Source organism: Genypterus blacodes, unplaced genomic scaffold (genome assembly GCF_046128005.1).
Source record: "Genypterus blacodes isolate CSIRO-AG114 ecotype Tasmania unplaced genomic scaffold, CSIRO-AGI_Gbla_v1 ptg000047l_1, whole genome shotgun sequence".
Lineage (NCBI taxonomy): Eukaryota > Metazoa > Chordata > Actinopteri > Ophidiiformes > Ophidiidae > Genypterus > Genypterus blacodes.
In genome coordinates, this window is record NW_027466860.1 from 71,958 (window position 1) to 85,000 (window position 13,043).

At 50.5% G+C, this 13,043-nt stretch overlaps 3 protein-coding genes across 5 annotated transcripts in view; 1 reads left to right on the forward strand and 2 right to left on the reverse strand.

Moving 5' to 3' along the window:
* Window positions 1-12: 12 nt before the first annotated feature.
* eva1c (eva-1 homolog C (C. elegans)) lies at window positions 13-3,600 on the reverse strand. Of its 2 annotated transcripts, none has more exons than XM_076149690.1 (7): window positions 3,188-3,600; window positions 2,806-2,981; window positions 2,540-2,663; window positions 2,272-2,457; window positions 1,784-1,927; window positions 1,149-1,325; window positions 13-948 (listed from the first exon to the last, which is right to left on the reverse strand). In XM_076149690.1, the coding sequence occupies exons 1-7, from the start codon at window positions 3,276-3,278 to the stop codon at window positions 578-580; spliced, it is 1,269 nt and encodes a 422-aa protein (XP_076005805.1). In that variant the 5' UTR covers window positions 3,279-3,600; the 3' UTR covers window positions 13-577. The 2 variants fall into 2 exon arrangements, with proteins under 2 accessions (XP_076005805.1, XP_076005806.1); XM_076149691.1 differs by having other exon boundaries at window positions 2,305-2,457; window positions 3,188-3,599.
* Window positions 3,601-4,646: 1,046 nt separating this feature from the next.
* haus1 (HAUS augmin-like complex, subunit 1) lies at window positions 4,647-7,028 on the reverse strand. The gene is made up of 9 exons (XM_076149686.1): window positions 6,877-7,028; window positions 6,358-6,532; window positions 6,140-6,275; window positions 5,898-6,032; window positions 5,700-5,823; window positions 5,320-5,385; window positions 5,144-5,215; window positions 4,877-4,924; window positions 4,647-4,782 (listed from the first exon to the last, which is right to left on the reverse strand). The coding sequence occupies exons 1-9, from the start codon at window positions 6,895-6,897 to the stop codon at window positions 4,738-4,740; spliced, it is 822 nt and encodes a 273-aa protein (XP_076005801.1). The 5' UTR covers window positions 6,898-7,028; the 3' UTR covers window positions 4,647-4,737.
* Window positions 7,029-7,633: 605 nt separating this feature from the next.
* mis18a (MIS18 kinetochore protein A) overlaps window positions 7,634-13,043 on the forward strand; it is a 6,713-nt gene continuing 1,303 nt past the window's right edge. Inside the window, exons 1-5 of one of the 2 annotated variants that reach the window (XM_076149688.1) lie at window positions 7,634-7,965; window positions 8,545-8,611; window positions 8,717-8,839; window positions 9,072-9,174; window positions 11,247-11,351. In XM_076149688.1, the coding sequence (XP_076005803.1) occupies window positions 7,695-7,965; window positions 8,545-8,611; window positions 8,717-8,839; window positions 9,072-9,174; window positions 11,247-11,312 (630 nt within the window). In that variant the 5' untranslated portion in view covers window positions 7,634-7,694 and the 3' untranslated portion in view covers window positions 11,313-11,351. Of the gene's footprint in view, window positions 7,966-8,544; window positions 8,612-8,716; window positions 8,840-9,071; window positions 9,175-11,246; window positions 11,962-13,043 lie in introns of those variants that run through there. The other variant, XM_076149687.1, reaches the window with a different exon arrangement.

The following is a 13,043-nucleotide window of genomic DNA, read 5'->3' on the forward strand; positions in this document are numbered from 1 at the left end:
AACTTTTACACTCATGAAAACAAATCAGATCGTTTTTGTATTGACAGCGTCTCGGCTTTAAAGCTCTGCAGTGAAAGTTCAACAGGAGCTCAGGGAGAAGCTGCACCTTTCCTCTCTTTGTCCCACACACACACACACACACACACACACACACACAGGACAGGAAGTCACCACAAAGCGCTCGGTCCCAGCAGGGGAGAGGAAGGAGTCAAGATCACAGCGTTGGTTTGAGCAGAGAGCAGATATGAATCAGCCGGACATGAGAGTGAAATGAGATCAGAGTGAGAGGCTGGAGTCTTCATCCTCACACACTCTTCATCTTTGGTTCAGCTCCTTAAAGGCTGAAGGCAGAGGACACATCTCACTAAAGTATAAACTCACTTTGACTTGAACTCAGCTCTTATTATGTAACTGCCTCTGTACTTCATCTTTCAATAGAAGAAGCCGTGTGCTGCTGCTTTAGGGAAGTTTATGGGATGAATCCCTCAGGAACAGAAGGTTTAGGTTCTAAACCACGTCTCAGTTTGTGTCGGTGTGTATCGACCCCTCCTCTCTGCAGATGCTGGATCTGCATCGCTCACAGCTCGGTGGCGTTGACGTTCAGATAGCCGTTCATCCAGATCTCCTGTACGATCATCTCCCTGCGCTCCATCCTCTCCGCCCGCTCCGCCGCCTCGCTCACGTACGTCACTTCCTCCCAGCTCAGTATTGCCTTCCTGTCTGTGGCCGAGAGTAAAGAGCTGCCTGTTCCCTCTTCGTCATCGTCGTCATCTTCCTCATAGTCGTCCTCGTCCTCTTCCACCGTTGGGCTGGGGGACTTGGCTGTGAGTCTGTGATCTCCAGGTGAGTGCCGTCTGCAGGTCACTCTGACAGACACGGCGAGGAGCATGAGGAGGAGGCCGACGCAGACGCTGGAGGTGAAGAGCAGCGCTGCCATCTCTGGACGTTCTGAGGAGGAAACCAGAAACAGAATCCTCACCTGAGCTACATTTAACTCTTCTGTAACTGAATCTGTTTGTTTTAATGTTGTGTGTTTTGAGTCTGGACTTTGTATGAAACTAAACTCAAAGCTCCTCAAGCATCAAAAGCTTGAGACCATGAGGAGCTCCAGTGAGGTCCAGCTGAAGACCAGGTGATCCCTCATGTACCTTTGATGAAGCCGTAGATCAGGAGCGAGTCGCTCATCACAGCTCCTGACTTGTCCGGCCTCCTGGAGCCCTCAGGGAACAGTTCCTCCTCCACGTCACCTTTGTCTGACTCCACAGGAGGAGCAGAGGTGGAGGAGAACATGCTGGGGTCGGCCTCCTTCAGGAGGGCCTGAGGCACTGCAGAGAAAGAACAGAACCACACTCAGGTCCTGGATCTGATGGTGCTGATAAGAGCTTCAATAGCTTGGCTCTCATTGTTCTGGAGGAGTCAGATCTCCAGTCTCCTCTACGCGAACAAAGAGCACGGATGACCTCACCAGCATCCGTGCCAATCACAGGAAGCCGACCAGGAAGTCGACCTCGACCCGCGACACTGACCTCAGAGTCTAATTTCCCCCCCGGTGATGTGTTGTTGGGTGTGATGCCATGAGAACAACCGATGGCGGCAGATAACAATCCACAATAGGAAACTATGAATGAGCACCGAAGGCCAAGGGGACGGCCCCATAATGAGCACGGAGCAAAACAGGCAACATACGTGACGCCGTCCGCTCGCCGTGTCACAGGAGCTCGGTCCTGCTCTGTTATGTTTGATCATCCGGCTCATGAGTGTGAGGAAGCACGCAGACTCCTACCGCACGCATAGAGCACACTGAGGTACTTCCTGGTTCCAGGGAAGCAGGGGTCCCTGAAGGTCTGGTCACCCACGGCAACGGCGCACCTCTGTCTGCCATAGCAGGATTTGGTCACCGTGTGTACGGCGTCATGGTTCAGACACTCTGTAGGGAGGAGCAAAGCAGAGGCTCTGAGAGTGTGTGTGCGTGTGCGTGTGTGTGCTCTACATTTAATCACATTGTGAACTGGCTCGAATTATGGCAAAGCTAAGAGAGAGAGATCCGTGATTATAAAGTGGACTTCCAGGGGCCATAACCCAGATTATCCACTGAGTGGCGCTGTAGCACTCGGCCGTTGGAAGGGATAGGATGGGGGATAGTTACTGTCTTTACCCAGAGTGGGGTGTGTGATGTGACACAGAAATCTCCAGATTGTGAAGTCATTTGTCCGTCTGGCCTGAAGCCTTAAAGACTCTTTGTCCCTCTGTGTCCCCGGCCGCTCTGCTCACCGTATGAGACCATGGACTCTCCCGTGGACTCACCGAACGGGGGTGGTCTGGTCCGGGGCGAGGGGCAGGTGTCGGCGTCACCCAGACTCCTCCCATAGACAGCTGCGTAGATGTTCAGCACCCTGGGGGTCTTACAGCGCAGGACCAGGGCCCCCCCCTCACACGCCACCTGGCTCCTGTGTTCGGCTGAGCCAGGGGAAAAACAGGCTGAACAGACGGGGAGAAACATAAGGTTCAGGGACCTTTGAGTGGACGGCGGTGAACTCACTGGGTTTACACTTGTAGTCCACATGGAGGTATTTGTTGGTGCCGGGACAGGGGTCCTTCCCGAACAGCAGGGGGGAGACGGGCAGCTGACAGCTTCTGTGGCTCTGACACTCCGACAGCAACTTCTGCACAGGAAACAGAGAGCAGAGCAGAGAGGGCGCCATTTACAAGAAAAGGCACACCCAGAAATCCCACAGATCAGTTTGTGTGTGTGTGTGTGTGTGTGTGTGTGTTAGATAGAGAGAGTCTGTACACACACACACACACCTGTACAGCAGTGAGCGCTGAGCAGGTGTGGTTGTGCGTTCGGTGTGTGTGAACCCGGCCGCTCCCGTAGAAGGCGGCCTGGATGGAGATGGTGGAGTGGCGAGGACAGTGGAGACGCAGAGGCTGTCCATCACACGCCTGAGCAGAATGACTGCTGATGATCCTGGACAGGTAGTCTGACAGGAAGACACACACGTGAACACACACACACATACACTGGAACATGGTGATCAATAAGTTACAGATGAACAGTGTTGTAATGTAAAGTGAAGTAAAAAGCATTATTATTGATTATTGATTGCTGTATGATCACGTTTTGCCCCTAAAATCCCTCCATCCGCGCCTTCCACCCTCATCTTCATCTTCATCTTCATCCTCTTACTTGAGAAGTCCGCCAGTCCGCTGAGCCTCCTGGTCCACAGCAGGACGGTGAGGTAGAAGAGGCCGCGGCTCCACTGCAGCGTCCGGCTCATGGCTCTCCCCTCCCGCTCCTACGCGCATGGTAACGCGGCTCCGCGCTCGTCAAAGTCCGGGAGACGCGACCCGAACTCCACCAGAACTTTGCCCGAACTCTCCCCGAGGGGCAACGAATTTAATCTGCGCCACAGCTCGGTCCGGTCCGGTCCGCCGCTCCGCTCCGCTGGTGAATGGACGCGCGTGGAAGCAGCTGAGTGGGAATGACGGAGTGGGCGTGGCACCAGAAACTATTTAAGAGAGGAGAGGAAGAAGCTTCATGACAAACTCAGCAACTCTTCATCTCTCTCTCTCTCTCTCTCTCTCTCTCTCTCTCTCTCTCTCTCTCTCTCTCTCTCTCTCTCTCTCTCTCTCTCTCTCTCTCTCTCTCTCTCTCTCTCTCTCTCTCTCTCTCTCTCTCTCTCTCAAGCAGACCTGTTTGCTCTCCTTTTCCTTCTCCTCTTCCCTTCCTTGTTCCCTACAGTTCAGTTTACAGTAAATGTAATGAAACTTTTAAATATCCGTCCTCTTTCCTTCTTTGGAGCGGCTCTCTGATTTGTTGCTTGTTGTTCTCTCTCAGCTCTTTGTGTCTCTAAAGGCTGCTGCTCCGGGTCGATCATATCTGTAATATTCTATCTTTAGGTTTAAAGGCGTGGCGTTAAGAGTTTACATGTAGTCCCATGTGTCTTCCCTCAGCGTGTCCGGACTCTGAGCCCGGGGTCTTTGAATACAGGAGGGGGGGCCCGTGGGGTTGATTGTTCCCCGGGTCCACATCCATGACCCACACCATGGCAACCAGTCAATCTACATGTCAAACTCCAGCTCAGACCTACGACAGTCAGGCTGACAGGGAGGCCGGGGTCTCCCTGCTCCGGTCCTCCAGGCAGACTGGCAGGGGGGAGGAGCCGAGGGGCCACATTAGAATACAAACTGGACCACAGGGCCCCCGGTCGGCTTCCTTTCTCCCTGCTCCGGCTTCATGAGCCCTCATCCCACCAAAGCCTGAGGAATTCTGTTGTCAAACTCAAAATTGCCCGCATTCCCTCAAGACAACATTCAGCCGAGAAGGAGGAAGAGGAATGAAGCTGTCCTGGAGTAAGAAGGAGGAAGAGGAGAGAAGCTGTCCTGGAGTAAGAAGGAGGAAGAGGAGAGAAGCTGTCCTGGAGTAAGAAGGAGGAAGAGGAGAGAAGCTGTCCTGGAGTAAGAAGGAGGAAGAGGAGAGAAGCTGTCCTGGAGTAAGAAGGAGGAAGAGGAGAGAAGCTGTCCTGGACTAAGAAGGAGGAAGAGGAGAGAAGCTGTCCTGGAGTAAGAAGGAGGAAGAGGAGAGAAGAGAAGAAAATCAAAGCCAGAAACGTTTTAGTCCTTTAAACTCAGATGCTTTGGGTTTTCCATGGACAAACACGTTGTGCAGGTTGTAAATGACTTTATTATTGTTCAGGCACACAAAGTTTACAGAATAAAGAACATTAGAAGAGATTTTCACTTGAAATCGGCGTTCACCTCCAGCTGGGAATCGAGTGCAGCCTGGAAAACAGGAAGTGACAAAGGCATTCAAACAAACGTCATCATCAGACAGATCAGATGTTCCCGTGGCGACGGGGGGAAGGAATGAGCTCACCAGTTCTCTCTTGGCCTCCTCCACCTTCACCTGAGCCAGAGACGGACTCTGAACACAACAACACGGGGTTAAAGCTTCTCAAACATGGTGTGTGTGTGTGTGTGTGTGTGTGTGTGTGTGTGTGTGTGTGTGTGTGTGTGTGTGTGTGTGTGTGTGTGTGTGTGTGTGTGTGTGTGTGTGTGTGTGTGTGTGTGTGTGTGTGTGTGTGTGTGTGTTCAGACGTGGACACAGAGCAGCAGAATCACACTGAGGGAGAAACAAACATACCGGGCTCAGGTCCAAGTATGGCTCCAGTTTCTTCTTCAGGGGAACGATGTCTTGTTTCAGCGCAGCCACTTCCTGTGTAGAGACAAATAAGACGATATATATCAAAGCCTGGAAGCGCTACGTTTTCATCTCGAGTGTGTGTGTGTGTCTGTGTGTGCGTGCGTGTGTGTGTTTACCTCAGAGAGCTGCACAATGGCCTGATGGGAAAGAGATTGATCCATTTTCCTGGACGCCAGCTGATCCTGCAAGGGTGGAGAAGAGAACAAGGCGTCTCAAAGCTCCGCCTTTCTGTACACCCGGACATTCATCACATCATGAAGGATGTTACTAAACCAGCGGCTGCAACATGACGCCCACCTGACAAGCAGGTGAAACTACAACCTGTCGCCCTGGGCAACGTATTATATATGTTACCTTCTGAACTGGAGGGACATTTTTATTTCCTTCTATTGAAAAAAACAAGTAAAGCATCTGTGCTGCAAACTGGCAGTGGGGCTTCTGATGTCAGACTAAGACAGATAAACAAACGCCCCTCATGTCCTTAGAGCAGACGCACCTCTGCTCTCTCTCTCCTGCTGTTCAGCTCTTTACACTTGGCAATCACAAAGTCCATGCTGAGCAGCCGCTCCTCCGCTCTGGCTCCCTCCACCTCCTGGAGCCTTTTGGTTTTGTTGACGTCTCTGAACACAAAAACAAAACAAAGCTGCAGCCTGTGTCCATCCTAGCTTTACAAGTGATGTTTTCCTTCTCTTACTCTTGTAAGTTGCTCCGCAGCACTAAAGTGGCGCTGAGTCTCTTCCTCAGGGCCTTCAGCTCCCGCTCAAGTCTCCGGTTGGATTTCTCTGCTTCCAGTAGTTCACTGGTCAGGTGATTCACTGCTGGAATAAAGCTGCAAGAACCCCAAACATCAGTGTGTCGTCTGTTACTGCTTCAACTTCCATCCGCAGAAACTACCCATGACAAAATAGAGAAGGATTGTAGACGACGTCAGCTTACCTGCTCAGCGACGTGTCCCTGACTCCAAGCACCATGGCGTTGTCCACCAGAGCCGATACATAGTCTGCAGCAGGCTTTGATAAGCTGGCCCAGGACAGGTCCACTCCCTGCAGAAGAACTTCCTGGAGATGAGCGCCTACAGAAGAGAAACTGGATTTCTGTGCCAACGACGGTAAATAAGTGACATTTATCTTCTTTTGTGCCTCGGGTTGTCTCACCATCAGCCTGGTACTCTGCAGCTTTCTGCCTGTGGTCCTCAATGAGCAGAGCCGTGTCACTGCATCGAGCCTCGCTGACCTGAGCCAGCTGGTACAGAAGCTCCACCGTCCGAGTGTTCACCTCAAACTGAGGCACAGGCTGATCTCCAAACACGGAGCACAGCCACTGGTTCACCTGAGGAGACACACATACCAAAGACACCTGTAGAGTCACAGAGGCTCCCAATGCGGACCAGGATGAATGAGTGTCCATGTTAACTGATGACTCAATCAACAGGTGACAGCAGATTAAAGCAGCAAGATCTTTTAGTTCAGTCCCCGTTAATGCGTTGTTATTGCTCCTTCACAATTCAATGATTAATGTAACATAACATATGAATCGCGTTTGGATTTTGGCTGAAGTCACCAGTTAACACGGTCACATTTTGCTCCAAGACACCGGTTTGCCAAACAAACCACACCAAACCCGAAAAGAAACACAGCGAATATGATCATGTTTAACTTAGGAAGTCATATTACCTTCGGAATCTTTTCACACATGACGACTTTAAATCCGGTGAACAAAAATCCTCTAGTAAACACGGAGCGGTGGTTCCGTCGCTCCACAGAGCAAAGATACAAAACGTAAACACTCCGCTATATGCTTTCCCGCCTTACGTCATCTTACACACTTCCTGGTTATTAACCAATGAGAGGGCGGAGGAAGTGTTTTCACGTGACGTGGTGCTCATAGTTTTCTGAAAAAGAAATGTCATTTAATTAATAAAGATTGGAGCATACATTTAAAATAACATAAAAAATCAAAATAGAACACAGACACACATAAATGTTGTAGTTTATGTCGCTTTCCTTTCGAGCAGCTCACAAAGACAAATGTTGCATAAAGACAGTTCACGTCCTCGTCCCGCTACTGGCGCTACACAGGACGAACACGCTGTCACAAACATTAACGGCCTTTAATAGTCTGCATTATCTGGAAAACTAGTTTCTTTACATGTTGCTAAACTAAATTATGTGTATATATATGCATTTCTGTTAATGTTTACTAATCGGTCGAGACGGGAACAGTTTCTTCCAATGCCAAGAAAGTCATAAACACTTAAAATAGTAATGATAAACTAACCATGTAGACAAGTAAACAAGAAATATATACGCAATTTGGTTTACATAACATTCACTCATATCTCAGTGTAAAAATATGTCATTATTTTCTCGATATTGTCTGACAATGCTAAAGCGGAAGTACCCAGCAGTGACTTCTCGCGCTGTTCTCATATAATCTCTTTTTTTCTCAAGCGCCCGCGGAACTTTGAAACAAACTCGTAGAAGAAGCGAACATGGCGTCGTGGAGAGAAAACAAAACAAGGACGGCGAAAGAGAAACAACGACAGGCAAACGCCTACACGACGTTCTTAGCTTCGTCCGAGGACTCGTCCACCGTCACCTCGGAGGACTCGGCCAGCCCGGCGGAGGAGGTGGACGACGACGAGGAGAAGGAGGACAACGACGGCCCGGTGGTCTTCATCTGCGGGAAGTGTAAGTTGCCTGTCGGGGACTCGGTGTCGTGGGACGGCAGCGAAGATGGACTGAACCAGATCCGACTGAAGAGTGAGTGACTTTACATGAGGGCCACTGCTCACAAGCACACCGATATTAATGTCCATTAGTCTCCGTTAACGCCGGAAGCTTCGGTGTCTGATGTCAGCGTCTCTCTGTGGAGTTTGTTTACTTCGTTCCAGTTAAAGTGCCGTTGTCTTTAGCATCTTAATAATGGCTCCATTCCGTTTAGTTGTTTCCTAAAGGCCTCACAGAGAGTCAGCATGCACAATAACAGACCCAGCCACCGGTCCATCTAAATGGAATGCAGCCAGTACTGATTCATTGATTTAAATGATTTTAGACACACAAAAGTTCAAACACAATCTGACATCTATGGATCAGTTGGTGTTTGAGCTTGTTAATATGATTATTTACTGAATATAGTTTTGTTTTTGTTAGTCAGATGCACATAAACGCTATTTGAACACGTCTCTGTATCTATTTCCATTTGTAATAGCCTTAATTAAACAAAAAAACTAAACTAAATTAAATGTATGTATTGATTGAGCAGTTGTTGGTAAAATGCCTGTGTGTGTGTGTGTGTGTGTGTGTGTGTGTGTGTGTGTGTGTGTGTGTTTCTGCCTTCAGGAGTCACTGAGAATGTTTTAGTGGGAGAGAAAACTCGCTGTTATGAAGCCGGCAAAAAGTCTTTCTGGTAAGAAGATCAGAGCAGAATAGATCCCCTCCTTTCTGTTAAATATGGATCTCATTGTGCTCTCATTGTTCTCATTGTGCTCCTTCTTGTCTTTGCGTGGTGCAGCCTGGTGGTTGATCTGCTCTGTCGAGGCTGCTGCACCGTGCTCGGCATGGTTTACTCCTCTACGCCCAAGAGTCTGGACCACAAGAGGTTTTCATTCTGTCTGGATGTGGCAAACATAGAAAGGTACGACGAGGCCTCGGGTCAGAACAGACACACAGATTCACTCACTCACTCACACACACACTCACTCACTCACTCACTCACTCACTCACTCACTCACTCACTCACTCACTCACACACTCACTCACAAACACCCCCCCTCCCTGCTGTACAGGAGCTCTACCATCTCATGATCCAGGATGTAATGTTGCCATCATGTTCAGCGTCTCTCTCTAACACTCTGCTGTCATTCCAGCTACGTGCTCGGCTCTGCAGCCCAGATGTTGCCAGCAGGGGGCCCCAAAGAGCAACCGGTGACACTGGAGTACACAAACACTGTTGAGGACCAGCTGACGGAGGTAAAGAGCCCGATGCTTTCTGTTGTCCTTTCTCCTCTGTGGTGTTTCCACTTTAATCACAGCGTCTCTCAGTGTGTGACATCGTTCACTAGAGACACACACTCTGGATCAGAACGCCTTGATCCCTCCCTGTCTCCTCTGTGTGTGTGTGTGTGTGTGTGTGTGTGTGTGTGTGTGTCATGTCGGGGGGGGTTTACGGCCCCTCTGGACACTCGGCTCATTGAGAGTCCGTGCACAGGTCGCTCCGGACAAACAATGACATCATCTTTGTTCCAGGAAGTCCTTGGTGCTGCGGCGGACAGGCTGACATCAGACACAGGCGGGCGGTGACCTCATCTCCTGATGTCACTCTGACAGATTGATGTTTTCTTTACGACCGTTGCTTGGATGAGTTTGGAACGTGATTAGATTTATACGTCTGTAGGGTTCAGGCCGGCGTGTTGGAACTTTAAAAGACTTCCTGTTGACATTCAAGCGAGTGTGTGTGTGTGTGTGGAGTAATTCACAATCCTTTGTTTCACAACACGTGCAGGGTCACAGGCTGTCCAGCAGGGGGCAGCAGGGCTCAGGAGAAGCAGGCAGCGGAGACAATGGAGACCACAGGGAGGAGGAGGAGAGGGGAGGGGAGGGGAGGAGAGGAGAGGAGAGGGGAGGAGAGGAGAGGAGAGGGGAGGGGAGGGGAGGGAGGCATGTTGAGGAATCTTTGTCTGAGTGAAAACATGTTTTGATCATGAGGTCTGCGGCTCATGTCGGCTGATGTAACGCCGTCTTCTTCTCTGTGTGGTTCTCTCCTCATCCTGACGTGACCTCAGAGGGACAGGAAGCACGGCGGCAGGAGGCGGCAGGTGGACGCCAAACGTGTGCGTGCTGGAGTTTGTTCCTCACTAGTTTGACTTTGATCTCTCCGCTCCTCCTGCTGGACCTGATGAACTCTAACGCATCGTGAAAAAAACACGCCGCCGCCCTTCATTAATGTTACGCAATTAAACTCACGGCTGCTCAGGTACACCGTGTTCCTCACACACACACACACACACACGCCCCTCTGTGTGTGTGTGTGTTGAGGCTTGTGTCTGGCCTCATGGCTGACGGCGCTGAGTGTGTTTTGTGTAATCTGACGGCTCACACACTGATCAGGCTCATTGTGAGTGTATTCTGGGTCGTGGGTCTGTAGGTGCACACACACACACACAGTCCCGCCGCTGCTCCTTTACATAGGTGCCGTGTGTGTTTGTTCCCCTCGGGCTCCACGCGTCTCTGAATTGTAGGTCAAACAGGTTTGTGTGTGTGTGTGTGTGTGTGTGTGTGTGTGTGTGTGTGTGTGTGTGTGTGTGTGTGTGTGTGTGTGTGTGTGTGTGTGTGTGTGTGTGTGTGAGTAAGTGCCACCATTTATCTCATTTGTTTGGTCTTTGCATCTCCGGCCTCCCTGACCGCTCAGCCCACTGGGTTTCATCATCTGGCTCCTTCTAATTACCTCCTCTCCTCCTCTCCTCCTTCCTCTTCTCCACTTCCCGCTGTTCCCCTCATTTCCCACCTGTCCATTCTCCGCTTCATTTCTCTTCTTCTTCTTCTTCTTCTTCTTCTTCTTCTTCTTCTTCTTCTTCTTCTTCTTCTTCTTCTTCTTCTTCTTCTTCTTCTTCTTCTTCTTCTTCTTCTTCTTCTTCTTCTTCTTCTTCTTCTTCTTCTTCTTCTTCTTCTTCTTCTTCTTCTTCTTCTTCTTCTTCTTCTTCTTCTTCTTCTTCTTCTTCTTCTTCTTCTTCTTCTTCTTCTTCTTCTTCTTCTTCTTCTTCTTCTTCTTCTTCTTCTTCTTCTTCTTCTTCTTCTTCTTCTTCTTCTTCTTCTTCTTCTTCTTCTTCTTCTTCTTCTTCTTCTTCTTCTTCTTCTTCTTCTTCTTCTTCTTCTTCACCACACGACTGCGACTGTTAAACTCTCTCTGTGTCTCTGTCTCTCTCTGTCTCACTCTCTCTCTGTGTCTCTCTCTGTCTCTCTCTCTCTCTGTCTCACTCTCTCTCTGTGTGTCTCTCTCTCTCTCTCTCACTCTCTCTCTCTCTGTCTCTCTGTCTCACCCCCAGATGAAGACCCTGGTGGTGACCATGGCTCAGAAGCTGTCAGAGATTGAGAGCAGCCTGCGGGAGTGAAGGGACTCCCGGTGGACCCAGGACCTGCACCTGACTCGGGTGGGTGACATGACAAAGGTTCCAGATCCACTGTGGATCCACACACACACACACACACACACACACAGGCACAGAGAGAGGGGCGGGGCTTTGTCCTCTGCTGCAGGAACAAAGCCTCCCTCCTGGTGATCCATCACTCTGTCAGCTCCGGCTCCTGAGCTTCACCACAACATCTCCACTTTACATCTAACATCGCCCGGCTGAATGTTTATTTGCTGGCGATGTCATCGGGCTGCACGGTCAGCACAACGCCGTATTGATCGGGACACACACACACACACACACTCCTCAGCCTTTGTTCCTCCCCTCGAGCTCTCAGCCATGAATCCATGCCGGATCGCCCGACGCTCTTAAATCTCGATCTCCTGCCTCTTCGGCTCGTCCGCCTCTTTTTTATGAGCGAATCATTTTCCTGGACGTCTTCCATACGTTGTGATGAATTTGAACATTAACGACTTTACAAAGGGAAACCTTTCACTGGTCTGTAGCCCTGTGACCTGTGACCTCTGACCTGTGGCCTGACGTCTCTAAAGAGGAAGAAAGCCTTTAAACTCTGTGTCTTTGTGTTGTCAGCTTATTTAATGTCATAAATAAAGTCTCTCTGCGTGTCTCTGCTGGATCTGGTGTTCCTCCTGCTTTGACTTCCTGCTCTGATCCTCGCCGTCTCCTGGATGAAAGAGTTAAACTTCCTGTCCCTGTCTGGATGAAGTGAGGTGACGATGATGTATGTTTGTTTACTCGCTGACCTCCAATGTGCCTAGCAACACTTTCCAAGCGAGGCGGGAAAGCGTCTCCACGCGGCGGCGCTGGCTCGACCCTCCCTCACCCACGAGGTTTCATCAGCCGCTCGTAGAACAACAACAGAGAGCAGCGGTCCAACCAGCACGCTGTATCCAAGGGCAACTGAGAGCACGTGCTGCTGCGCTTGTTGCCACCTCCTCATCGCGTCGGGCTGCCGGGGAAACGGCCAGCCAGCTCACTCGCCGGCACGCCTGTCAACACGTGTTACTCCTCCCCACACACACTCAGGGAGGGGAGGGGGGAGGGCTGAATGGCCCCCTGCAGGCTTAGCCCCGCCCCTGTCAGACTCTAATCCCTGTGTGATGTTTTTCTCTCCACTAACCCCACCCGTCCCCCGTCCCCCCCCCCTCACTCCACAGACAACAACAACAAACACACCACATGGTTTTTGTTGTTGTTGTTGTTGGTGATGTTGTTGCTCTTCATTCAGTGGCGTCTGCAGCGTGAGTGGGTGAGTGTGTGTGGTGTGTGGTGTGTGTGTGTGAGAGAGAGAGAGAGAGAGAGAGAGAGAGCGAGCGAGAGAGAGAGTGAGTGCATCCTGGGTGAGAGGGCGGTGATGTTTAGTGAGAGAACGTCCCAGTTTGTGCTGTCGGTCCATTTGGAGCCAAGGAGCTCCAGGGCTAATGGCTCTGTGTGTGTGTGTGTGTGTGTGCGTGTGTGCGTGTGTGTGTGTGTGTGTGTGTGTGTGTGTGTGTGTGTGTGTGTTGCACTCCGGTGTGCAATTATTGCAGCGGCTTCAACTCATTCACCCTGGAATGTCGTCTCCCTCAATCGTTACCCCACACACACACACACACACACAGGAGTCGTTACATCCACACACACTCTACAAGCACTCGGGGACAAAGGATGAATAATGCAGCGGCAGCGTCTGAGCCTCCTCCTCCCCTC

Coding starts and splice junctions, on each gene's coding strand:
- eva1c (XM_076149690.1), bottom strand. CDS start 3,278: ATGAGCCGGACGCTGCAGTGGAGCCGCGGCCTCTTCTACCTCACCGTC. Junction 1,928..2,271: donor AGAGTCCATGGTCTCATACG/GTGAGCAGAGCG, acceptor TCCTCCCTACAG/AGTGTCTGAACCATGACGCC. Junction 949..1,148: donor GATCTACGGCTTCATCAAAG/GTACATGAGGGA, acceptor TTTCCTCCTCAG/AACGTCCAGAGATGGCAGCG.
- haus1 (XM_076149686.1), bottom strand. CDS start 6,897: ATGTGTGAAAAGATTCCGAAG. Junction 5,824..5,897: donor CTGCGGAGCAACTTACAAGA/GTAAGAGAAGGA, acceptor TTTTGTGTTCAG/AGACGTCAACAAAACCAAAA. Junction 4,783..4,876: donor AGGAGGCCAAGAGAGAACTG/GTGAGCTCATTC, acceptor CCTGTTTTCCAG/GCTGCACTCGATTCCCAGCT.